Below are 26,159 nucleotides of genomic sequence, written 5' to 3' on the forward strand. Positions count from 1 at the left end.
GTTATCAGGTCAATTCGATTAGATATAATATGTTCCTTATATGGTCAATATGTTCAATTGAATTAACCTTCTCTCACTAAGATTCCATGATATTGATTCTCTTTTACTCTCTTTTACTTGTTTCAGTCATTTGACTGTGGCCATGCTGGAGCACCGCCTTTAGTCGAGCAAATCAACCCCGGGACTTATTCTTTGTAAGCCTAGTACTTATTCTATCGGTCTCTTTTGCCAAATCACTAAGTTATGGGGATGTAAACACACCAGCATCGGTTGTCAAGCAATGTTGGGGGGACAAACACAGACACACACATACATATATATATATATAAAGTTAATCCAAACATGAAAGCACAAAAAAACACAACAACGCGAGGATGTGGAACAAATATAGTATTATTGGACGCTCAGGAAAGAAGGAAAGAAGGAAAGAAGGAGGGTTTAACGTTTCGAGCGGAGCTTTTCGTCGGAAACATAGAAGGAAAGATCCAGAGAAGGGAAGACAGAGGGAAAAAAAAATCACCAACGTCTACCAAATCCACTCACAAGGCTTTGGTCAGCCCGAGGCTATAGCAGAAGACACTTGCTCAAGGTGCCACACAGTGGGACTGAATCTGGAACCATGTGGTTGGTAAGCAAGATACTTACCACACAACTACTCCTACACCTATGATTACAAAAATAATCAATATAATGAAATCTTAGTGAGAGAAAAGCCTTTGAATTATTGCAGGAAAAAAAATTACTTTTTCATTTTTGTGTATTAGGAATTTGATGATATGAACTGTGTTGTTCATGAGTAGAAGGTTGAGGGAAGAATGAATGGTGATATCTTCAGCACTAGAGTACTTATTGCTGTTTAGCTCAAGGCACACTCTAATTGAACAGATCTATGATCTAAGGAATTCTTGTCACGATAATCCAGTATTTTTTAGGAATATTTTAGATATTGCTTTATCTAATGTTTTCTTCACTATTTTTAAGATATGATTTAAGGGATATTTAGTTGTTATTGCTAACAGTTCAAGCAACTGCAAATATTTTCCTCCCTTTCGGCCCATAGCAGTGTATGTGGTTGGAGATGGTAGCAAACCTCCAGCTGATATTTGGTATAATATGTCAGATGCTCCTCAATCACCCAGTTCATGTCTTTTCCCTGCTTAATTCAATATTATGATTGAGGATCTCAAAAAAAATCAATATTTCAAAAAGCAGGAAATCAATACTGTCAGAAATCATGTTACTGTTTCTCTTTTCCATCCTGTGTTACCAATTCAGCATTGTTTTTTTTTTTGTTTTTTTTTCTAGCATTGTTTTTAATTGCTCATGACAATAAGACAAAAAAGAAAAAGAAAAGAAAGCCTCCTTACCTTCCATTTCCAATCATGTGTGATTGCTTTATCTTATTGTGAAAACATTGGGAACATTCTCTGTAATTAAAAGTTACAAGTTCATAAAACAGTGCCAAATGCTCGGAGCAAATAAGAAAATAACATCGGATAAAATTAATATGTATTATGATATGGAACAGAATTTTAAAGATATAATAAAATATTTGAATAGTTTTTTTTTTATCTATCTTTATCATTATTGACCTCAAATTACTTAAGCTATTAAACTCTATCAATAAATCCGCCCCCACCACCACCACCACCACTTTTTTCCATCTACCAAATCCACTCATGTGACTTCAGTTTGCCTGGGGTTATAGTAAAAAAAAGAACACTTTCCCAAGATGACATGATGTGGGACTGAACCTGAGACCGTGCAGTTGGGAAACAGCCATATGATTTGGTTTCAGGTTTATAACAACACAGTCATAAAAGCTTTTATTTGATTTGGCTTTTCTCCACCTCTTTGATTCTATCTCCTTAGCATTTCTCATTTCAGTAATTATAATTTCACTTTTATAATGACTTAATGATTATAAATTTTGTAATTATTAAGAATTTCTTTTTCTTTCATGTACATAAGAAAGAATATTTATCAAGATTTTTTCTGAATTGTTAGAAAGGGGTTTATAAGCTTTTAATTCTGTGGCAAACAAAAGACTTATGGTAAAACACTGCAATGGATATGAAAGATAATCTTTTTAACTGGTTGGAGTCCTTCATTCTTAGCCAAAAAGAAGTAGTCATGGTTCTAAGATAGCATTCTTCACCCTATGAGATATCATCTGGTGTACTGCAGGGATCTGTTCTTAGTCCCCTTTTGTTTGTTGCATACATTAATGACATTAATGCCAACTTAAAGAATGCCATAGTGCTGAAATATGCAGATGACATCAAGCTGTACCTTGAGATAAAAAGGACAGGTCCTGAACACTATAGATCTTTCCTGCAGTTGGACCTGGACACAATGCAGCGATGGATCACAGATTGGCAACTCAAGCTGGCTGTGGACAAGTGTACCACCATGTATTTTGGGAGGAAAAACCCAGCATCTACATACTCTTTCCACAACCCTAAGAAGTCTTCTTGTGAACATGACCTGGGCATTACTGTCAGCAGTGATTTACGCTGGACAAAGCACATCTCTAAAATTGTTGAGAAGGCTGAGGGGGGTCTTGGCATCACTCAGCAAGACCTTTGTCAGCCACTCCCCAGCTATCTATTTAACGCTGTATATGGCTATGGTGTTGTCACACTTGGAATTTGCATCTCCAGTCTGGAATCCTTATCTTGCTCAGGACATTGACTTCCTGGAAACTATTCAGAGATGTGCAACCAAGCGAATACCCTCCATCAGGCATCTAGCGTACTCTGAATGCCTTGCTTCCCTGGGCATAGATACAATGAAGCTCTGATGTTTGGCAACAGACTTGGTATATACCCACAAAATTATTAACCATTGTGCCAACAACCACCTTGAGCACCTTTTTGAGCTCCATGTGTTTAACACGTGGGCATGCCTACAAAGTCAGAAAACAACACAGCTCCCATGACTTTAGGAAACATCTTTTCACACTCAGAGTTGCTGAAGCATGGAACAAACTACCTTCATCAGTTGTTAGTTGCCAGGCCATTGCATCCTTCAAAACGTCCATGCTTCCTGAAATTCACCAACACTAACACCTGATATCCCCCACTCCATATGCATGCACAAATGTATATCATGACTCATACACTGTTCACTTTCCTGACTTTTGTACATAATTCTATGTACCATACATGCACCTTTGATGAGTTGGTAAGTAGTGGTTGGCGTTAGGAAGGGCATTCAGCTGAAGAAACACTGCCAGATTAGACTGGGCCTGGTGCAGCCTCCTGGCTTCCCGGACCCCAGTTGAATCATCCAACCCATGGAAAGCAGACGTTAAACGATGATCATGATGATGAATTTAAGGTGCAGGAATGGCTGTGTGGTAAGTAGCTTGCTTACCAACTACATGGTTCTGGGTTCAGTCCCACTGTGTGGCACCTTGGGCAAGTGTCTTCTACTATAGCCTTGGGCTGACCAAAGCCTTGTGAGTGGATTTGGTAGAGGGAAACTGAAAGAAGCCCGTCGTGTATATGTATGTCTTTGTCCCCCCAACATCACTTGACAACCGATGCTGGTGTGTTTATGTCCCCGTAACTTTTAATAGTTTTTTTAATAGTTTTTTTAATAGTTCAGCAAAAGAGACCAATAGAATAAGTACTAGGCTTACAAAGAATAAGTCCTGGTGTTGATTTGCTCGACTAATAGGCTGTGTTCCAGCATGGCCATAGTCAAATGACTGAAACAAGTAAAAGAGTGATATAAATGATTTACTGTGTTGGCTATCAAGGAAAGAAAAATGCAGATAGTATAACCACCAGTTGGGAGGAGAAAACCATGCTGTGTCTTGTTGAAGGCTAGCTGCTGTACATTGTGTCCAAAGCCATCTCTTCCTCAAGGTGGCCTGTTTGGGGAGTTAGGTACCAAACTGCTTAAGGAGGGTAAAAAGGGGACAGATTTTAGAACATTCAAGAATCCATATCATGCTGCAACTTCATGCTGATTGATCAATTTATAGATCAATCATACTCGTGATCTCTAACTGATTATTTTGCGGTTGGGGTTCAAACCCCTAACAACCCATCATAGACAACCTGCAATCTAATCCTCTCTATGTGTACAAGTATGGAAGCATGGTTGAGAAATTTGCTTTACAAACATAATTCTGGGTTTAACTCCACTGAGTGGCATTTCAAGAAAGGAACTTCTAGAGCAGTGTTGAATTAATCCAAGTCTTGGGAGTGAAATTCTATAGACAGAAACCGTATGAAAGTTTGAATTTACTATATCTGTTCTTGGGTGGCAAACTTAATCCATCACCTGGTTTGATCCCACCATCTGACCCTTGGATAACTTTAGCAGAGCTCACTTTGTCTGCAAGCATGAGAAACAAATTTCTGCATTGAGGATAACTTGTGAGCCATGATTTCTTTCTCTCATTTTCTTTATAGTTCACTGAGACATTACAAAAGACCAGGAGTGCTGTCCTCACTCATCTGATTACCATATTTAATGGCTTAAAAGGTGCATATTTCTTTTAAAATGTCTCAAAGAATCACTCTGAGTGTTATATGCGAAGTTGAGCCTCTCATTAGCCGATATTATTCCTGACAAATATGTGTGGCTGCAATTAGAATACATCTAACATGCCCATTTGTCTTTTATGCCATCAGATAAAGTAAGTCATAAAGACAATTTACAGACATTAATGGAATCTTTTTCAAAAGGAAAAGATCCCATTATTGTTATAATCTGTATTTTTCAGTCAGTTAATGAGGTCAATGTTAACCAGTCTCAAACTGGTTTCGACCATTATTATACATAATGAACGGGAATTGTAAAAGGATAAAAATAAAAAAAACCTTATGAATGCTATTTTCTTTTCTCTGTCAACTTCCTATGAAAATCAGAATTTTATAGTTTGCTCACATTTTGATAGCAAGGTGCAAAATCATTTGGTGACATAATTACACTTGTTCACATGTGTAAATTCCATCTCACGTTTTACTTCATCAAAGCTATCTTATGTTAGTTTTTATGTAAATCTTATGATCACAATACAACAGTAAAACTGATATTCTTTCTCTCTTTTACACACACACACACACATACACATATGCAGACATATGTATAGTATATACGAACATACATACATCCAAGCATGCATGCTTACATACATATACACACACACAGAGTGCTGTGTGGTAAGTAGCTTGCTTACCAACCACATGGTTCCAGGTTCAGTCCCACTGCGTGGCACCTTGGGCAAGTGTCTTCTACTATAGCCTCAGGCCGACCAAACCCTTGTGAGTGGATTTGGTAGATGGAAACTGAAAGAAGCCCGTCGTATATATATGTGTGTGTGTATATATATATATATATGTGTGTGTGTGTATGTATCTATGTATGTATGTGTGTGTGTGTGTATGTTTGTGTGTCTGTGTTTGTCCCCCCAACATCGCTTGACAACCGATGCTGGTGTGTTTATGCCCCCGTAACTTAGCGCTTTGGCAAAAGTGACTGATAGAATAAGTACTAGGCTTACAAAGAATAAGTCCTGGGGGGTCAATTTGCTCGACTAAAGGCAGTGCTCCAGCATGGCCACAGTCAAATGACTGAAACATGTAAAAGATATGTTTATATATGTGTGTGTGTGTGTGTGTGTGTGCGTGTGTATAAGTGTCTGCAGGTGTGTGGGTACAGTAGGATTGACGCAGCCATTAAGTCAGTTTCACAGAGGAGTGATAAATAGGATTCACTTGTGTCTGGCAACTTTTATCTTTTACTTGTTTCAGTAATTGGACTGTAGTCATGTTGGGGCACTACTTTGAAAGGTTTAGTCAAACAAACTGACCCCATTACTTACTTTTAAAGCTAAGTACTTGTTCTATTGGTCTCTTTTTGCTGAACTGTTAATTTGTGGAAATAAACAAACACTGGTTGTCAAGCAATGACTACACAAACACATGCTCATACACTGGACAGATCTGTGGGAACTGGAACCTTTCTGTATCTCCTTCCTTCTACAAGCAGTGTATGACACACTCCCATGGCCCACAAACCTGCACAGAGGAGGTTTGAAAGAGAACCAGCTGTGTAGATTTTATGGAGAAAGGGACACCCTGGCACACATCTTGTCAGGGTGCAAATTAGCACTTAGGCAAAATACAAGTGGCATCATGACCAGCAGTGGATTAACCATTAAGCAAAATAAGCATGTGCTTAGGGCATCAAAGCAAGGGGAGAACCACAGAAATAATAAATGGTTTACTCCACAAAAGAAATCACTCTAAACTTGCTATAGTAACATTTGGAATGCCTTATCCCTACTAATTAGAGAAGCAGATGTGTTATGTAAGATTAATTTTGAAGGTCTGGTCAAAGACATGGCAATTTTAAGAAAGTAGACAACTTTTCAATTATAAAGAAAGTGGAAATATAGAAAAATAAATATTAGTTTCCATTTTACTGTTAGTTTTCTTTCATTTTGAAAACTAAAATTTTACTTCATGGTTTATTATGGTTTATATTTTGAATTACATATATATGGGGGTACCAAAGCCTTTTAAGTGCTTTGGGCCTCTATGGGTCTTAATCCAGCTCTCATCATGACAAGGTGTTTGCAACACTTGCTCACACTCTGGAATTAAAAAGGCTCAAGAAACATCATTAGCCGGGGAAAACAACAGCAGTAATCAAGTTCATGAAGGAAAGAGCTGGATTAAGACCCATAGAGGCCCTAAGCACTTATAAGATTTTGGTGTCCCCATATATATGTAATTCAAAATATAAACCATAATAAACCATAAAGTAAAATTTTATTTTTCAAAATGAAAGAAAATTAACAGTAAGATGAAAACTAATATTTATTTTTCTATATTTCCACTGAAGACATCAAAAATAACAAATATTCTGCAACATGGAGTCTAATCATGGGATATGAAAGTAGACCAGGAGAAAGATTGCAGTTTCCCCCGGTTGTCCAGACATCCCTGAGGTGAGATGTAGTTTTGTGGTCTGAAAAGGCAGAAGAAATAATCTTGATTGAGCTTACTGTCCCATGGGCAAAATAGTGTGATCAATGACAATCATGGCTTTTGCCAATTAAGCTTGGTTGTAGGGAATTCCCTGGCAAGTTGGTATGGAGGATGCTTGCAACCATCAGAATAAGAGGAATAGAGCGATGGGTGGCTGTGCATAGGATGGGAGAGGCAGAAAAAAGTGTCTCTTGTTGGTTATAGAACAAGAGGGAGGAGTTAAACTGGACACCTGGAAGAGATGGTGAGCAGTGATTTGTCCACCTCTGCAGACTCACCTATGGCAGGATGTTACAGTTCAGGATCAAAACAGCTGATGATTGCTGGATACTGTCTTATGACATCAATTCCTCTTACCCAAAGCTCCATTCATTTTGGGGAATGGAAAAGAAGCAACTTCTTCAACTTCTTCAGGTGTTCTCTATAACAATATATATCTGACAGGCTTCTGCCCAGCTTTTGTTGGCCAAATCCACTACCAAGGCAGTGATCGGTCCAGGGTTATAGTGGAAGACACTTGCCCAAAATGTCATGTAGGACTGAACCCAAAACTTAGTGGTTGCATAGAGTGCTTCTTAACCACATATCCATGTCAGCAATGATGGGTAATCTTAATTCTAATTAGTTTCAAAATCATGGCGAGTGAAAAGTGTCAACAGTTTCCACTAACCGCTGAACAAGTAAAACAACCCTTTTACATCATCGTGACACGTTAGGGTATCCATACAATACAAAGCTAATGGTTAACACATCCATCAGTTCGCGTTTCCGTTTAAATTGCATTGGTATTTGCGTGCGTGCGTACGCGTGCGAATGTGTGTGTGTATGTGTGTGTGTGATGAAGTTGCGTAATAAAGCTTGTTTTAAGAAAATAACAGCGATAAGAAGTGATAAAAATTTTGAATATTTTATAGTTCAGAATTAGAAGCTTCTAATATAATTCTATTCATCTGTAGAATGCGTTATAGAAATGTATATATCTACCCTACCTCTTGACTAATACTTTATATTAACGACTGAAAAAAATTAGAAACAAAGTTAACCTAGCACAGAACGTAAAGTATTATAATTAAATGCTGTGGAGCATTTTATCTTACAGTTCTACCATAAAAGATGTTGTCTTTCCATATATATCATTAATTACTACGTTTTTTTTTTCTTGAAACTAATCCTTCCTTTTAGGATTTTATCAACTCACGTTACGGAATGAAAAAATTTAGAATCTATTTTTTAAATTTCGTTTTCCGTTTCATTTTAAATCTGGAGTTTTTACACACCCCTCTCCCCAGGCAATTTATTTCGGTTCATAATAGTTTTCCAGTTCTAAATTTGGAACTGACGTTGACGTAAATAAAAGATTGACATTTAAGTATTGGTCTTTCTTCAAAGATGGGTCTAACAAGTAGTGCGCTAAAACAAAAAGATCTTGATGAATATCAGGTTTGAGAAAACATTTATTTTTTTCTCTCAGTTCATACACATTATGCAATGTGGACGTCGCCTACTAACTTGATATTACGATTCACTTTTAATATTCGTGCATCGCAACCCATTAATGACTTGCTGTTTACAATACACAATTGTTGTATAATAATAAAATGTGTTCCGGAAGTTTTATGACAAAGAACTCACCTAATTTAATATCTGTTGTTGTTTTGCCTCTCTGACAGAGCAGACAAACCTATGATCAAATGTTCTCCATATATGACTATTTCATCGTCTTTCCTCAGACTTAACGCATCTGGGTGTATTATTTTATATTATTATTATTTTAAGATGGAAGGGTATGATATGAGTGAGATTTAGCTTTCGTTATTTATAGGTCGAAAGATAACGAAAAGGTTTTCCGTGGCCTTGCTTTTATATACCGTAAATCCTCGAGTATAATACGAAGGGGATTTTTAGGGGGCTGTACCTCTGAAAAACCTAAACCTTGTATATAATACGCACCCCTTCTCTAACTTGAGCCAATGAGGTCTATATAACGCCTTTGGTTTGTAAAAATGTATACGGTAACATCCTTTATTATTATTGTATATATAACATAATGCAAACGTGTAGTTTTTTTTGTGCATTTTGTTTGCAGAAAATAAAGAAATAACAGTAATAACGTTTAATAAATGTTGCTTACTGCAAGTTATGGATGATTCTTTTATGACTTAATTGCTTTCAGGTTTAGCTTAAGGTATTTTCGTGCCCGACATCACAAAATGTGTCTGAATAAACATTGCCGGACAGTAAATAGAGACTCGGACATTGCTTAGAAAATAATTTTCATTTTTAACCTCGTATATAGTACGCACTAGGGATTTTGACCTTTAAATTTTGGGGAAAAAATGCGGATTATACTCGAGGATCTACGGTATGCGGAAATAAAACAAGTGAAACAGAAACATTTTCAGGGCCTAACTACAATTATGTATTTGCAATTATGTTGGAAAAATTGTTTCTTTTTCGCATAATTCCTTTCGACTTTGTTTTATCAATCTTAAAAATGCATACTTTTTTCAATGAAATTTTCCTATGGTTATATGAAAGGGAATTTTAAAATCTTTTGTTTGGAGGGTCATCTCCTTCCCTGCTGCCACTAAACATTGTTAAATGCATATATTTTAAGGAACGTTTTCGTGTTTTTGAGGGTTTAGATTAAGATTAAAAGTTTTTATTTTATTTTTTAAATTTCCTGAAATTAATTGTACTTCCGTTCAAAGGGTAAAGATCCGTACTCTAGACCTTCGAAAACGTATCTGTGGAAAATTTTATCAAAAATAGGCCTTTAAAAAAAAAGTTAGGAAGAAATAAATTCGGAATGACGTGTGAGTTACATTCTTTTGACAGAAATGCGCCCCACTGATCTTGTCGCACCCCATCCGCCAATTGATGTTTTGGAGATAATCATCTGAAGCTTATCTCTGAATTTCATTTAAAAAACATGCATTAAAAAATTATAAGAAAACAAATGTTCCTAGTGTAGGTACAAAGTTACAAAAAATTGTATAAATATACATTTTTATGTAGAGATATTATTAAATACTATATGTGCAGCTATTATTATACCTATTTATTGGGTTCAGTATGATTCAAAATTTTAGATACTAATTAATATTTTAATTGGCAGAATTTTGGAATAGTTGTCTTTCGAAGTCCCATACCTCATGGGAAAGGAAAAGAATATGGAAGCGACTAAGCCCTTTCAGGTAGTGCCCCAACATTGCTGCAGTCCTTTGAAATTTTTCAGAATCGTTATATTCCAAAATAACACTAAATTTATATTTTAATTAAGACAATATTGAGTAATGTTGTAATAACAAATACTTCGGGTACTGGGAAGTATGTCATTATTCTGCATTTAAAACAGTAAACCATAAATTGTTTGGAACACTGACAAATTTTAAAAATACCTTTAAATATTCTAAAATTCATTTAGAATGTTGTAGATTTATATATATATATATAATATTAGATTTGGAGTGAGTCTATCGATTTTTAGTTTAAAATTTGCTGTTTAAAACTTTAGTTTAAAACAAATTTTTGAACTAAACCTTGTTTAAGGCCACTCCTTTATAACAATCAAGTCCTGGTGATTCAATATTAGTCACTTAACAGGTTTGATTTCCCAAGTTACAATTTTGTTTTATCAATTCATTATAGTTACACACCTCAAAACAATGCATCTATACACATTTTTCTGATTAGTTGTATAAACAAACATTAATCAATCGATAAGTTAACATTATAACACTAATTTAGCAAACTTCATTATTTACCTGTTGCGTCTATGTCCAGAAGACTTATAACAGGGAAAGATACAATGCTTATAATAGGCACTCCTCTAGTCAGAAATCTAGAATGACATAAAGTGTAAAATATAAAATTTTTTCCCATAAGATTACTTGAAAAAAAAAAAGCATAGTTCAGTGATCCCACGTTTATCATGGTAGATTAGTTCTGAGACCAGTCGCGATAACTGAATTTCCGCGAAGTAGGGACACCATATTTACAGTATTTATTTAACGTGTATTTGGACTTTTAAAACCCTCCTTGTACTGTTAACAACCAACCCATTACAGTAGCCTATTAATAACAAGGACAACTGTTAAGCAATAACACTTTAGATTTTAAAAAATATTGTTACTATACTCAACACGAAGTTGAGGTAAAATTTGAATGATGATGGTGATGAATTTGCTGCACAGTAGAAATGATGATGATGATGAAGCTGCCCTTTCCTGGGACAGTTCTTCCACTTCTTCCAAAGGTGCAACCATAGTAGTAGTAGCAGGAACTGGCTCTTTTTTAAGAGGCTGCAAAAACATTGTGATAGGAAGTTGCTGTCACTGTTTCTTTTTCCGTTCAAAGAGCATCTTGTAGGGATTCATGACTTCATCAACCTTGTTGCAAAATTGCACAGAATGAACCATATCGTTGTCCCATTCTTGTGACCCCTCTTTCAATTCTTTAACCAGGTTGCAGAGCTTGGCTAGCCATTCCAAAATCAAGCCAGTTTGGTCGACAACTTCTTCCATTTCTTGCTGTGTTTCTTCTTCTTTGCTGGCCAACTTCATCAAGTCTTCGAGGTCTGCGTCGGTTAGTGGCTGTCTAATAGCGCGTCAATGTCTCCCACGGTCATGTCTGCAGAGCCATCACCTCCAATGATCACAGCCAACTACAAAGCTTTCTGTACTGCGGTGCGTTGGATTTCGGCAGGTGTAAATCCCTTGTCGTCATAATTAACCTCGGGCCACAAATTTTTCCAGCTTGCGTTAATGGTGGCAAGCTTCATTTCTTGCAATGCCTCCTGGATATTTTGGAGGCATGTAGTAATTGTATACTGTTGTCAATATGTCTTCAAGTTAAAATTTTCGTCTTCGTCTTCTTGGGCAGCATCCACAGAAGCAACAAGGTTCACCAGGACATTCCTTGTGTATAGGGCCTTGAACGCCATGACAACTCCCTGGTCCATTGGTTGAATAAGTGATGTGTTGGGCAGCAGGAACTCAATCTGAATGCCCTCATGCGACAGATGAGTAGCGTGGCCACCAGCGTTATCCATAAGGAGAAGAATTTTGAATGGCAAGCCCTTCTCTAATAGATACATCTTGACTTGCGGGATAAAACACTGGTGGAACTAGTCGAAGGCCAGCATCTTCATTATCCACGCCTTTGGATAGCAGATTCTTGTACAGGTAGCAGATTCTTGTTTTTGTTTTTTAAAGCCCTTGGGCTTTTAGACTTGTAAATAAGTCCTGGTTTTAACAAAAACCCCGCAGCATTGCCACACACCACAAGCGTCACACGATCCTTGTATGCTTTAAAGCCAGAGGCTTTTGCTTCCTCTATGAACAGGAAAGTTCGCGACGACATACTTTTCCCAAACAAGCCCATCTCGTCCATATTAAACACTTGTTCAGGCTTATATCCACCTTCGGAGATAATCTTCTTGAAAGTTGCATTCACGTATGTTTCAGCAGTGCTCATGTCAGCAGAAACAACCCCGCCATGCAGGGAAATGCTTTTCAGGTCAAAGCATTTCTGAAACTTAACAAACCACCCTTTGCGAGCAGAAAAAGGACGTTTTTTTAGGTTGTGAATCACTGGATGTCCCTGGTTGTGGATCTTCTACGTCGTCTTCATCTTCTTCCTTTTCTTCGTGGTCGCCACTGTTGTCTTCAGGTTCCTTAGCAGCGAAAGTCTCGTACAGGCACCTAGCCTTTGTTTGGATGATGTTCATATCCAAGGCTATGTTCTTTCGGCAGTTTGCTATCCATATGGCCAAAGCAGCTTCCATATAGATGATAGTTTTATTACTTGATGTAACCACTCATTTTGTCTTCCTACTGTTAGCCTCGTCCTTCTTGATGTAGCGAATGGTGGATTCGTTCATGCTAAAATGGCAGGCTATGGCAGCGAAAGTTCTTCCTTCAACATATCCAGAAGTTTCACCTTCTCAGCGATCGTCGTCATTCTTCCTTTGCGTTTTGGCTCAGTACCAGCTTTGGAAGAAGCAGCACGTTTGGGAGCCATTGCAGGGGATGAAAATGCAAAGAAATAAATAAATCACACACAGCACAGCGTAAAATAGTACAGTAAACCACTCAGCGAGAAATCTTGAAGCGAAATGGTCACAAAAGAGAGACAAGGGAAGATGCTGCGGATCTGAGCATCAGTCAAAGCACCAATCACAGGCCAGATTACAAAATAGAAAACTGTCTCTCCATTGCACCAATCACAGCTCATCTTAAGTTCAAATACCCCTGTATATGCTTTTTTGCTATTTTATACACTTGTTTTGTTGTTCCTAGATTAGGAAATAATATTTATTATTAATATTTTAATGGATTTAATGAAAAAATTTAGGTGTTCATATATATATATTTTAAAAATCCGCGATAGTTGAATCACGAAGTAGCGAGGGATCACTGTATTGCTTACTAATGACATGGATTGCATTTTTATTTTTAAAAATTTTTTTCTAGAAATTAGTAATAAAGAAGTTATTAACATTTAAAGTTATGTAAATTTTGGAAGAAATTGAACAATGTTTCATGAAGTTTGTACCTGTTAAATTATTGGCTATCTTTCGGTTTAACTCAAATTTTGTCAACAAAGAACTCGGTATTTTCCATGAACATGTGTTGTCTTGGGAAGGGAAAGCTAATGAATTGTACGTGCTGGAACAAGCACGCACACCTCTTCCTATTTCGTCAACTAACAGTTGACAAGACAACACATGTTCACGGAAATTACTGAGTTCTTTGTTGACAAAATTCGAGTCAAACCGAAAGATAGCCAATATATATATATATATATATTAAGTCTATATTCTAGGGTGTGACAAATTCAAAGAAGCTATGTCGGGCCATTTAGAATAAAGAACTTAGATAACTCTGACAGTGAATAAGCGTTTGATATAATCAGTCATACGATATTGTATTATTTTATATTTAGTATTCCTACAGATGTGTACCCCCACCCGACTTTGTTTCCTCATAACTTCCAGAAAAATGGATATTTTTGAATGAAATTTTCCACAAATATGCTTCAGGTGGTGTACATTTTGATTATATCGGAGTATGTGGTGAAAAAAAAAAATTTCTGAGGGTGCGGTGAGGAGTTTCACAATATGCACACAAAATGGCTTTCTTTAGTCATAACTTTCAGAAATATGGGTAATTTTTTATGAAATTTTACAAATAACTTTCAGATGGTGTAGATTATGATTATATTGGAATTTAATATGACAAACAAAAATCAGTGGGTTTGTACTCACTAGCGTAGCTAGAGTGTGTGCCACCCGGGGCTGCCCTTCCGTATGCCACCCTTGGACCCCACAAAAAAGCACATATTACCTCCAGCAGACCCGAAAGTGCCGCCGCTACGCAAGTGCTTGTACCCATACATATACTTAGTAACACACGTCACAAAATAGAACTTGGAATTTTGAAAATTTGCATGAGGAGCTGGAATTTGAACTATAAAGTACTGGGAGAGCATGTATGAATAGTATGCTAAATGAACAACTTGTGGAGAGAACGATTTTTCTTCAGAAAATTGTATTAAGCTAACGATTTGAAATTTGAACAACAAATTACTAGTAGGCTTCATACACATACAAAAGTTGGAGAGCATATATGAGTAGTTTGAAAATGTATGCGTTTTATGTAGTTTGCAAATTTTTGTACTTTTATAGAAAATAATATTTTTCATGTTTTGCTAAAAGCAACAAGGGATTGAAAGAAACAAGACAAAGTAAAAGACACACGTATATATTGTATTTGCTATTGGTAGAAGAACAAATAAACTTCTAGAGTTTAGGTGTGGCTTGGAACAGATTATCCCTATTTCAATTACTCATGTAACAAACAATTTGGTTAATGAACAGAGATCCCAGTGTTTATATATAAAAAACAATAACATGTAACTGTAAGCATAATGAGACATTGAATAATTAAAAAATTTTTTTCATCTTCAGCAACTGACATATTTCACTGAGCAAGAAATCTTAGAGTAAGTTAAAAGAAATTTTTTCTTTCTTTCTGTGTATGTATGTGTGTGTGCACACACGTGCTCTGTTATCTATTAAATCATCATTCTGTGGTTTGTTCACACCTTGCTGATCAGCAAAAGAGAAAGCTATTTTTGAATCTCTTTAAAGAAAGTTAATCTTGGAAAATATTATATGGCATATCTCTGTGTTTAAGAAGATCATGTCATAACCTTGTGATTCCAGGTTTGATCTTGCTGCTTGGCAACTTGGACAAGTGTGTCCTGTTCTAGTCTCAGGTTGGCCAATGTGCATAAAATTTGGGAGATGTAAAGCCTGTCATGCGCTTGTTTGCATCTTTGTTTACTGGTTCGAGTTGTATCCCTTGTTATATAAAGAAAACCTCCACAAACCTTAGCTTTTCAATAAAATCAGTGCCAGACTAGAATGAGTTTATATAGTCAATTGAAACACTACATGACAATGCCATGTCATGGCTACATTCCAATGGTCAAAGCTAGTGAAGGAGTAGTCTACCATTCATCAATTTCATGAACTTGTTTTAACATAGAATATATTATGTGTATATTTAACTTATTTCCTTTTTCTATAATATTTTAGGGCTTTCCGGATGTTTAAATCTCTAGGGAAGGAAGAAGTAAAACAAAATGCACTTAAGGCTAAAATCCCTTTCCCCAGGATTCAGGAGCTTCCTCAACTGAGAGTAAGTGACATCTTTGAGTTTCTGATATATATATATATATAGTCCAACCCGTGCTAGCGCGGAAAATGGACGTTAAACGATGATGACGATGATGATGTGTCCCACCCATGCCAGCATGGAGGGCAGACGTTAAACAATGATGATGAATGCCAATCTGATGAAGTGCCATTCCAAATATAATCTTCTGAATATTTCACATGAAATCATTTAAGTGCAATGGCTTTAGGAATGGGATGGTACCGATATAATTGTAACTAATTATAACCCAGATCAGCATGGAACATGGACGTCAAATGCGATGTGCTAAATTCATACGCTTATAATGCATTTATTCTTAATTATATTATATGTTACTCTTCATGGAGCCGCAATGGCCCAGTGGTTAGGACAGCGGACTTGCGGTCAGAGGATCATGGTTTCGATTCCCAGACCAGGCGTTGTGTGTGTTTATTGAGCGGAAACACCTAAAGCTCCACGAGGCTCGGTAGGGAGTGGTAGCGACCCCTGTTGTACTCTTTTGCCTCAACTTTCTCTCCCTCTTTCTTCCTGTTTCTTGGGTAACGCTGTGATGGACTGGCGTCCCATCTAGCTAGGGGGAACACATACGCCACAGAAACCAGGCACATGAGCCTGGCTAGGTTTGAAAAGGGCAAAAAAAAAAATAGAAAAAGATGTTACTCTTCATAAGACTCACACATTGCTTTTACTAGTGAGATAGCTGGAATTTCTGCAGCTTTCAATTTTAATTAACCCTTTAGTATTTAAACCAGCCAGAGCCAGCCTCTCGCACCTACCCTATAATATTATTCTAAAAATAAACAATCATGTCACTGAAATCTTGAACCTACAAGGTAATGCATGATTTGATATAAAACAATGTGGATAAATAAGAATTACAGTTGATAAAATAATCTGATTGTTAAAATATTACAGTTTCAATTCAAGATTGTAGATAGCCAGGAGTTCAGTTTGAGTGTTGCATTAAAAATGCGCTGATTTTCTATTCTATTATGACCTGCTATTCACTTCCCAAGCATTTGGTTTGGGGTTCAGTCCCACTGTACGGCAACACGGGCAAGTGTTTTCTACTATAGCCTCAGACCAACCAAAGCCTTGTGAGTAAATTGGGTCAGCAGAAACCCAAGTCTGTTGTGTATATGTGTATGCAAAAGTGCTTATGCTTCCTTAAATAGGAGGAAATATAAATAATGTATATGATGTTTGTTGGGCTCATGATTTCAACTCCCTGACTTGGCAGTGTGTTGTGTTGCTGAGCAAAACACCTCATTTCACAATGTTCTGGTCCACCCAACTGCAAATAAGTCAAACCTGTGACAGACTGGCTTCCTATTCATTGGGGAGTGTTGCAGTTAGTTATATATCATGGAAACCAGATTAAGTTTTGGACTAATAAAACTATGGGCTTATGACAGACCTGATTCTAAGTAATTTATTGATTTTTCAGATGAATCCTTTCCGTGATCGTATTTGTGAAGTTTTTTCCTCAACTGACGATGAGCATATGAATTTTGAAGACTTCCTACATATGATGTCTGTCTTCAGTGACAAGGCACCCAAAGATTTAAAGGCTCATTATGCATTTAATATCTATGGTATGTTATAATTTACTTTTAATAATTTTCAACAAACATTTAAAAAAAATTCTGTAAATTGTTTTATTTATTAAATATAACGACATACAAAATGTTGCAGTAGGTACATTCAATTTGTCATTTTCAGATCTTGATAATGATGAAAGAATTTCTGAACGTGACCTTCTCGAAGTTTTGGATCGACTAACAGTTGGTATGAATATGGGTGAACAGAGCGAATATTTGCTGTCACTAGATGAAAAACAGAAAGTAGTTGAAGAAGTAAGTTAATCAGCTGCTAGCATGACTATGTGGTTAAGAAGTTTGCATTCCAACCACATGGTTACAGGTTCAGTCCCAGTGTGCAACACTTTAACCCTTTCGTTACTATATTTCTGACCAAAATACACCCCTTATGTGTTTCAATTAATTTCTAACATGATCATAAATTTAGTATGGTTTCATTAAACAACTATAACTTTTTTATTTATCAATATATAAAACGTGAATTTTGGAAGATAATTTAATGAAATTTTCTCAACCAATTCTATACTATAATTTTTGTCACAAAGTGACTCTAATTGCAGGTAGATACAGGTAAATTCAACAAAATATAAAATTATTAAAATTTTGTTCAAACATCGCTATAGAAAATGGGTTATTAGCTAATATTCAATTGGGTATACAACAAAATTTTACTATAGAATTTGTTATTCTGGGTAACTTTCTGATACCCATAATAATATTTATGGCAAAATAAGCCCTAATTCCATTTAAGGTTGTGGGAAACCACAAAGTATCCTTTCTTTCGTTTTGTTTACATTTAGCGTAACGGTTCGTTTCCGCTGTAATGATTTCAAATAGGCTCATTTGAAAAAGTAAAAAGAAATAGTCTAAGGCTTTACTCTTCTGGGAAAGTCTGTGGCTTGGTCCAGTTTCTTCAGAAAAATCTCCGAAAGAAACAGTTTTTAAATTTTCACTCCATTTGGGTGCCAATTCATTTTCTTTATCACTGTCGGAGCTCTCGGATTCACTGTTTTCACTTTCGGAAAATGAAGCATCAGATTCATTATCAAATACCATGTGCTTTTTTTTTTCAGTCATAGAGTTAGATTTATAATAATAATAATAAACATTGTGTACAGTGCTCAGGTGCACTACAACTCATCGAAAGTGTATATATAATCAGGTGTAGTTTCGACGGATTTCGGAAAGCATGAGGGCCTTAAAGGATGCAGTGTCATGGCAGTCAACACAGTAGAAAATCTTTCGAATTCTGACTCGCTGCTTGATATAATGAAATTCGTATCCATTTTTTGTCAGAATTACAAATTTTGAAAACACAATAGGAACAAATTTTTGAAAAAAATCTCCCAAAATTCACGGAATAAAAATTACACTTCGATTTTTGTACAAAACTGTAGTTGAACTGTTTACGAAGTATAATACGTGTTTTCACGAATGTACTAAAGAGATTTGCTCTGATATTCTCATTTAAATATGAATAGGTAAATTCGGGCGGTTTGGTCACATTAACCAAAATTTTTTTCGGGCGGTTTGGTATCGAAAGGGTTAACAAGTGTCTTCTACTGGGCTGACTTAATACCTTGTGAGTGAATTTGGAAGATGGAAACTGTAGGAAATCTGTTATGTGTGTGAATGTTGATATCCTACGGTTTCACTTGAGTGAACTGGAAAATGATGATGACCTGTTTTGTCAGCATTATGAAGATCACTACACTTTCAAAGACCTGAAGGATTAAAATTAAAAAAAAAAAAAAACCTTCCTTACCTGTAAAGTAGGTTGATGACAGGAAAAGTATCTAACTGTAAAATCTTGCCTAAAATATGTTCCCATCCAACTCCTGCTAGCACAGAAAAACAAGCATTAAATTAATGTATGCTTAGATGCTGGCATAGCTGTGTGGTAAAAAGTTTGCTTCTCAACCCCATGGTTTCAGGTTCAGTTGCACTGTGTGGCACTTTATGCAAGTGTCTTTTACCATAGCCCAGAGTCGATCAAAACCTTGCCAGTGGACTTGGTAGGTGGAAGCTGAAAGAAGCCTATTGTGTGTGTGTTTATATAGGCAAAGTTGCTGAGTTCCTTTTTAGTGTTGGGCCTCACAGAGGCAATGACCGAGACCTATGCTTGAGAAGAAGACCCATCAAGCCAAGAAAAATTGCAGTTGTGGCAGATACTGGTGTCAGGCAAATGGCACCTTTGCCAGTGACATGTAAAAGCAGCATTAGGAAGGGCCTCCAGCCATAGAAAACCATGCCAAATCAGAGTGGAGTTTGGTGCAGCTTACCAGCCCCAGTCAAACCATCCAACCCATGCCAGCATGGACAACAGACGTTAAATGATGATGATGATATATATATATATATGTGTGTGTGTGTGTGTGTTTGTGTCTCTTTATCTTGACATTGTATTAGAGTTGTAAATGAGTGTCGTTCATTTCCAATATTCTATGAGAACATACCTGGCCGAGGGGAAATGTTAACCTTGCTTGGAAACAGATGAAGGTTGTTGACAGGAAATACATCTGGCCTTTGAAAATCAGTCTCACCTCCAACTCATACAAGCATGAAAAAGTGGATATTGAATGACAATGATTATTCATATAATTTTGTTTTTCTTATTATAGATCATGAAAGTTGGTGATCTAGATCGTGATAAGGTACTTTCCTTTTCTGAATTTTGTCACATCATTGATAAAGCTCCAGATTTTCTAAGGTAAACAATATTTTTTTTAAGCATATATGAATTTGCATATTTCAGTAAAATACTTAAATCTCTCATTCAATTATTAAAAAAAATTTTCAGCCATAATGTCTACCTTCTCTGATAGTATTGAAGTCCTAAGTAAATTTTGTGTTATTTTCAAGGCCTTCATTCAATTGATATTAATCACACATTATCTTGTAGCTTCAAGATATCTGTATGATTGTTTACTTTTGGAATGACATTGTTGGGTATGCATGAGAGGCTAGGTCTGGCTAGTTTGAATATAAAGCAGAATATTTATGCCAGATATGATAAGTTTGATTAGTAAAAGGAGTAAAACGTTCTGCTAATCACAGAATGCAATGCAATTTATAATATAATTTTCAAGTCCCTTACGATTAATTTATGCTTTGAAACCCTGCTCAAGTCAATTTTAAAGAGCAGTCACATATTTGGCACTTGAAATTTATCTTTTGTGAGGAGTAAAGAGCAAAGCGGATAAGATTTTAAACTAAATTTGTGGGTTAGGGGTTCAAATCAACTGTAGATATTTCATTTCTTGATGGGCTACTTTATTCAGTAGGTCTCAGAAATAGATATCAAGCTGCCTTCCAGTAAAGGGTATAAGACATTTTGGTGCTGCTGACTTGGATATTACGAATTTATTTGACTTCAAATGTTTTCATGTTTCTTTCATTCTATGTGTATGAACATATTTCTCTGCATGTGTAGAAAGAGAGGGAAAATGTCTGTCAGTTGTGTCCAATTAATTAATTGTAGTGTCTATCTCTAGTAGAAACAAGCTGAAGGATCTGATCAGCTGTGCCAAATTGTCTCATTCCATCCATTAAGGTAGCTACAACTGGTTAATCTACTTTCAAAGAGTTACCACCTTCTACACACAACAGAAACAAAAAGTTAGCTATTCACTCTGAGACCCATACAAGGATTAACTTAAGTTGAAAATGAACATTATGATTAAAGCAGGCCATTCTTCAAAACTAATATTGTAATCTTTTAGTTAGACCCCCCCTCCCCCCCAAGAACTTATAGTTGAATATTTTCTTTACTTTTAAACAAAATTGTTCTGTGAAGCAAAGACTAACGTTTAGGTTGAGGCTCCACCAGATTTTTGCCCCAGAGAAAGTTATGCTTGCATCTGTGATATGTTTCCTAGCTGAAATGTGAAGTTAAATACTATTTGAATTTTAATCAATATTCTAAAGATTTTTTTTTTTTGCTGTTTCAGTTCATTTATCATTCATCTTTAAGACAGAAATCATCTGGAATGCAGTATTACATTATCTTTTATTTAGCTGTTTCTTTTTATTATTATTTCTACTAACATTGGTACAAAGTTACAAATTTGGTAGGAAAGATTAAGCTACCAAATCAATCCTTGCACTTGACTGGTACTTCATTTTACTGACCCTGGAAGAATGGAAGATAAAGTTGGCCTTGGTGGAATTCGAACTTACAAAAAGATCTATAACTAAATTGACAGCATTTTGTCCAACACTAACACTGCTGCTACTGAATTGAGGACTGAGACATTAACTTCAAATACTTATGGAAAGAAAACAACAAAATTGAAAGCTCAAACTCCCAGGATTTTGTACAACTGAAGGACATTATTACATGTAAGCAATAATATATGGTGATTGTGGCAGAATTGACATTTGGAAAAAAACCCAAAATTTGTTGATATATGTTGTTGTGGCTGCATAGTCCCATTTGAGCAGTCTTATGGCATGCAGGTGCAATCCACAGCACTATCTTTTCACCTCATTGAGGACCACACTGCTCCCTCCCTTGTCCATTCTATTTTTATACATCTCTAGATTTTGGTGGTAGCTTCAGCAGAGGTGACAGATGCCATTCTTCTGTACTTCTTGTTGTACATTGCAGCAAAGTGTTTGTGGCCAGTGAAATTATTGATGTTGCAAGCTGTTTGTGTGTAAGCAAGCAGGAAGAGATGTTTTTATGATGTGCTCTGAGGGGTTATGATTTCATGTAATGGGAGATAACTGGGATGCTGACGATTTAGCACGGCTGACTGGACATTCAACCTGTTTAGACACTGGAGCAAATACATGATTGACAAACACTTTCCCTTCTCTTCATAAATATAAAGAAGAAACATTCCCAAAGTGTCACACAGTCCAACAGAGAAGGAAGGGGAGACACAAAATGGCTGATGTCAAATAAGTCAGCATTGAATCGGTTTTGCCAGATAAGCAGTTCCAAAATGTTTCATACTCATAATAGGGACCATGTAAGCTGAAGTTTTCTGAGGCAACAAACCAGGCTCCTTGTATGTCCAGGTGATCTTTCATTTTCATTATTAGGTGGTCTGTGAAGGCTGACGGCTTAGTAGTTAGGGTATTGGGCTTATGATTGTAAGGTTGTGGGTTCGATTCCTGCTGGCACAATGTGTCCTTGAATAAGATACTTTATTTCACATTGCCCCAGTCCACTCAGCTGTAATTCATGTCATACCCTGTGTCACGTGTTTGTGAAGTACTTGGCTACCTATACGTTAAGTTCACATGTAGGCTGTGTCCCACTGATTGGATTAACTGGAACACTTGTCATCACAACCAACAGGAGTGCCAGTTAGGTGGTCTGTGTACAATCAGTGTAGTGTAGGTGTTTTTTGTTATTTTTGTATCTTTTGAGCTGATTTTAGTTTGTTGAAAAATTAGTGTCCTGATAGGACTGGCATAGCCCATGATGGGCCTAATGTGTCGTTTGTACACCGTTGTTATTTATTTCTGTTGGTCAGGCAAATGTGAGATCTGTAATTGTAAATATTCTATTTTATTACCTGTTTACCAAATGTGGTACCAGTGACTGCAAATAAAATTCTATTTTATTACTTCTGATTGCAAATATAACCTCACCATTTAATTAATATTAACCAAATGTGATAACAGTGATTGCAAATAAAATTCTATTTTATACTTTTTAACTGATATTTGAATCAATTTATATAATCATGTTAAAATTCCAAAATAGCCGAATCTTTGTCACATCTTCAAAAGTGATCATTTATCAAATTTATTACAATGAACCAACTAGGAAGCCTCTCTGCGGTTGTTAGGTCAATAGGGTCGGAGGGTCATGACTGAAGTTCCTTTGGTCACAGGACTGTGGCTATGCTGGAAAACTGCTTTGAAGAGTTTTGTCTAATAAATCAATTTCAATACTTATTTTTCAAGTTTGGTACTTATTCTATCAGTTTCTTTTGCTGAAGTGCTAAGTTACAGGGACATAAACAAAGCAATACTGGTTATCAAGCAATTGTTGGGTGACAAACACAAAACAGACATCAATGGCAGGTTTCCACATAGTCTCTGCCTACCAAATTCAGTCACAAGGCAATGCTTAACCCAGGACTATAGCAGAAGACACTTGCCCAAAGTGCTGTAGAGTGGGACTGAACCTGAAACCATGTAATTGCAAAGGGATCTTTATAACCAAATGACCAAAATTATAACATTCTGATGATAGTCAGAAACCAAATCTAAATGTACTGTGTTGTACATAAACATTCTAAATATCATTATTAGTCTTGAAAATTATAATCTAAGATTAAAGAAACTGCAAGGATTAAAAAAAGAAAGCAAGAGATCAAAATTTTTTTTTATCAATGATTATATTTTTACTTTTGAGTATGTGTGTGTAAATGTTTGTGATGTTTTGTAAAAGAGTCCAACTTCATGAAAAATGTGTATGAAAGAAAAATTACAGGAAACAAAAGTATTCTATATGTATGTCAGTATTACAAGATTAAAAATTTTACAGATGAGAAAATGCAGATAACAATTCTTATTTGTGTGCCCTACTAGTCACTCATGTCCATGTCCATTTGTTGAAGGTTTACATCTGAAGCTAACTGGTCTCCTATACTAGATGGTACAACACTCTCACGTTCAGGGCTACCTTCTATGATTGTAGGTTCAGTAACTGTGGGAGCATTGGCAACAGTATACACCTTCTCAGCCTTGCCCTCACCACTTACATAGCCCTTTTCCTCTTCATCATAGTCACGAGTGACACGAGTACTGTCTGTCTTCATGGATGATTTCTCTTCCTTGTCACTACGGTGTTCCTTGTGTTTTTTCTTACTCTTACTCTCTTTTTCACGACTTCTCTCTCTGCTTCTTTCTCTCGGTTCTTTCTTTTTCTTACTCCTGCAACACAAACAAACAATAGTTTTAATTCATTTTGATAATTAAAACACATTAATAAAATTTAACCCTGTCACAGCATATTCCTGCTATAGTGGGAAATAGGTTAAATGTCATCTCTGTTGAATTCCCAATAAAATGGTAACAAGCAACATGCCAAAAAAGATGAAGCTGGTTCTGTCCATTAGTTTGCCTGCAATTGTTATTCTTAAGCTGTGTATACAACTATTTATGCTTTTGCTCAGGAGTCCAAGTGAAGGGTAAAGTTAGACACGGGGGCCCAAGTCTGAGAGGGTTAATTTTCTAGTCCCACCCATGCTAGCATGGAATACGGACATTAAATGATGATGATGATACTGAATTGTAGTACACTAACAAGAAATTGTACATTATACACGTGTGGATTATCATCATCAGTTACGATACCTGTGCCGGCGGCACGTAAAAAGCACCATCCGAACGTGGCACATGACCTGCTGTACTTGAGAAGACCTATTGAGTCAAGTACATCAACATCAAAATAAATATCAAATGGAAATAGTAGTTGCGATGTTGCGATACCTGTGCCGGTGGCACGTAAAAAGCACCAACCAATCGTGGCCACTACTAGCCTCCCCTGGCACGTAAAAAGCACCCACTACACTCACGGAGTGGTTGGCATTAGGAAGGGCATCCAGCTGTAGAAACACTGCCAGATCAGACTGGAGCCTGGTGCAGCCTCCTGGCTTCCCAGACCCCGGTCGAACCGTCCAACTTGTGCTAGCATGTTAAACGATGATGATGATGATGATCGTTTAACGTCTGCTCTCCATGCTGGCAATGGGTTGGATAGTTTGACCGAGTACTGGCAAGCCAGTAGGCTGCTCCAATTTGATCTGGCAAGGTTTCTACAGCTGGATGCCCTTCTTAACACCGACCACTCCAAGAGTGTAGTGGGTGTTTTTTATGTGCCACCAGCATGGAACACTGGCATCGACCATGTTCGGATGTTGCTTTTTATGTGCCACCAGTTAGGGGACACTGGCTTCAACTACGTTTGCATGGTGCTTTTTACATTCCAATGGCACATAAATATAATATATAATTTAAAACACTTTGAAAACTAAAACATTATATACTAGAGATTTTTCTGAAGCAAATCAAAGTTGGAAGCATTTATGATTTATTAAACAACAGCTTAAATTTGTACTTAAGTATTTTTGTAGGGATTAGTAAGCATTTTCCAAAACAATGAATAATTGTCCAAAATACCTTGATGATTTATGTCTGGAACCACTACGTGAACGTGAGCGTCGATTACGAGGAGGACTGGTAGACCGGCGCCTAGGGTTGCGATTAGGTCGGTTGCGACTGCAAACAACAAAAAACACAAGGCATACATATTTACATAAAAAATAAACATTAAAATGCTATTGTTTGGAACATTAAAATAGGTAACTTCCTACCAAAGATTTCAAAAAAAAAACTAATTATTCCCATTGATAAATTGAATTAAATTATTATTAAGGAAACCTATAATATAATAAGTTTTACCCTTTAGCATTCAGATTACTGTCAACTGTTATTTTTATTTATTCACACTGTTTTAAATTAATCATGCATTATCTCATAGCTTTGAGATTTTGATGGCATATATATTATAGTATAGGTACAAGAGATTGGATTTGGCCAGTTTGAATGTAAAACAAGTGGAATATTTGTGCCAGATATGGACAGCTTAAATGCTAATGGGTTAAGTGATGAGCAAAAGATGTTAAAATTATTCATAACTGAACTTCTTAATATTTTTAACATCAATGGAACAAATATTTTTACAGCTTGAAGCCTTTTCTGACACTAATCATTTAACCATACATTCAGAATGGTGTCTTTTACAGCTCAGTGAACTGAGATCAATAACAGTTGCTTCGTAGCAGAGTGTGATC

At 36.4% G+C, this 26,159-nt stretch overlaps 2 protein-coding genes across 8 annotated transcripts in view; one reads left to right on the forward strand and one right to left on the reverse strand.

The window, feature by feature from the left end:
- Positions 1-8,312: 8,312 nt before the first annotated feature.
- LOC115215073 (calcium and integrin-binding protein 1) lies at positions 8,313-23,012 on the forward strand. The gene is made up of 7 exons (XM_029784228.2): positions 8,313-8,453; positions 14,986-15,020; positions 15,619-15,721; positions 17,187-17,334; positions 17,462-17,595; positions 19,962-20,050; positions 21,291-23,012. Exons 1-7 carry the CDS (start codon positions 8,403-8,405, stop codon positions 21,310-21,312), a joined length of 582 nt encoding a protein of 193 aa, XP_029640088.1. The 5' UTR covers positions 8,313-8,402; the 3' UTR covers positions 21,313-23,012.
- Positions 23,013-23,804: 792 nt separating this feature from the next.
- LOC115215069 (serine/arginine-rich splicing factor 11) overlaps positions 23,805-26,159 on the reverse strand; it is a 40,846-nt gene continuing 38,491 nt past the window's right edge. For all 7 annotated transcript variants that reach the window (XM_036505544.1, XM_036505545.1, XM_036505547.1 and 4 more), the window contains 2 exons: positions 25,486-25,584; positions 23,805-24,237 (listed from right to left, as the gene is read on the reverse strand). In XM_036505544.1, the coding sequence (XP_036361437.1) occupies positions 23,889-24,237; positions 25,486-25,584 (448 nt within the window). In that variant the 3' untranslated portion in view covers positions 23,805-23,888. The remainder of the gene's footprint in view (positions 24,238-25,485; positions 25,585-26,159) is intronic.

This window comes from Octopus sinensis, linkage group LG8, assembly GCF_006345805.1.
Source record: "Octopus sinensis linkage group LG8, ASM634580v1, whole genome shotgun sequence".
Lineage (NCBI taxonomy): Eukaryota > Metazoa > Mollusca > Cephalopoda > Octopoda > Octopodidae > Octopus > Octopus sinensis.

Excerpts from the sequence above, each read along its gene's own strand:
- LOC115215073 (XM_029784228.2), top strand. The coding sequence starts at position 8,403 with ATGGGTCTAACAAGTAGTGCGCTAAAACAAAAAGATCTTGATGAATAT. Across the intron at positions 8,454-14,985 it reads AAGATCTTGATGAATATCAG|CAACTGACATATTTCACTGA; the intron begins GTTTGAGAAAAC and ends TTTCATCTTCAG. Across the intron at positions 20,051-21,290 it reads AAAGCTCCAGATTTTCTAAG|TTCATTTATCATTCATCTTT; the intron begins GTAAACAATATT and ends TTGCTGTTTCAG.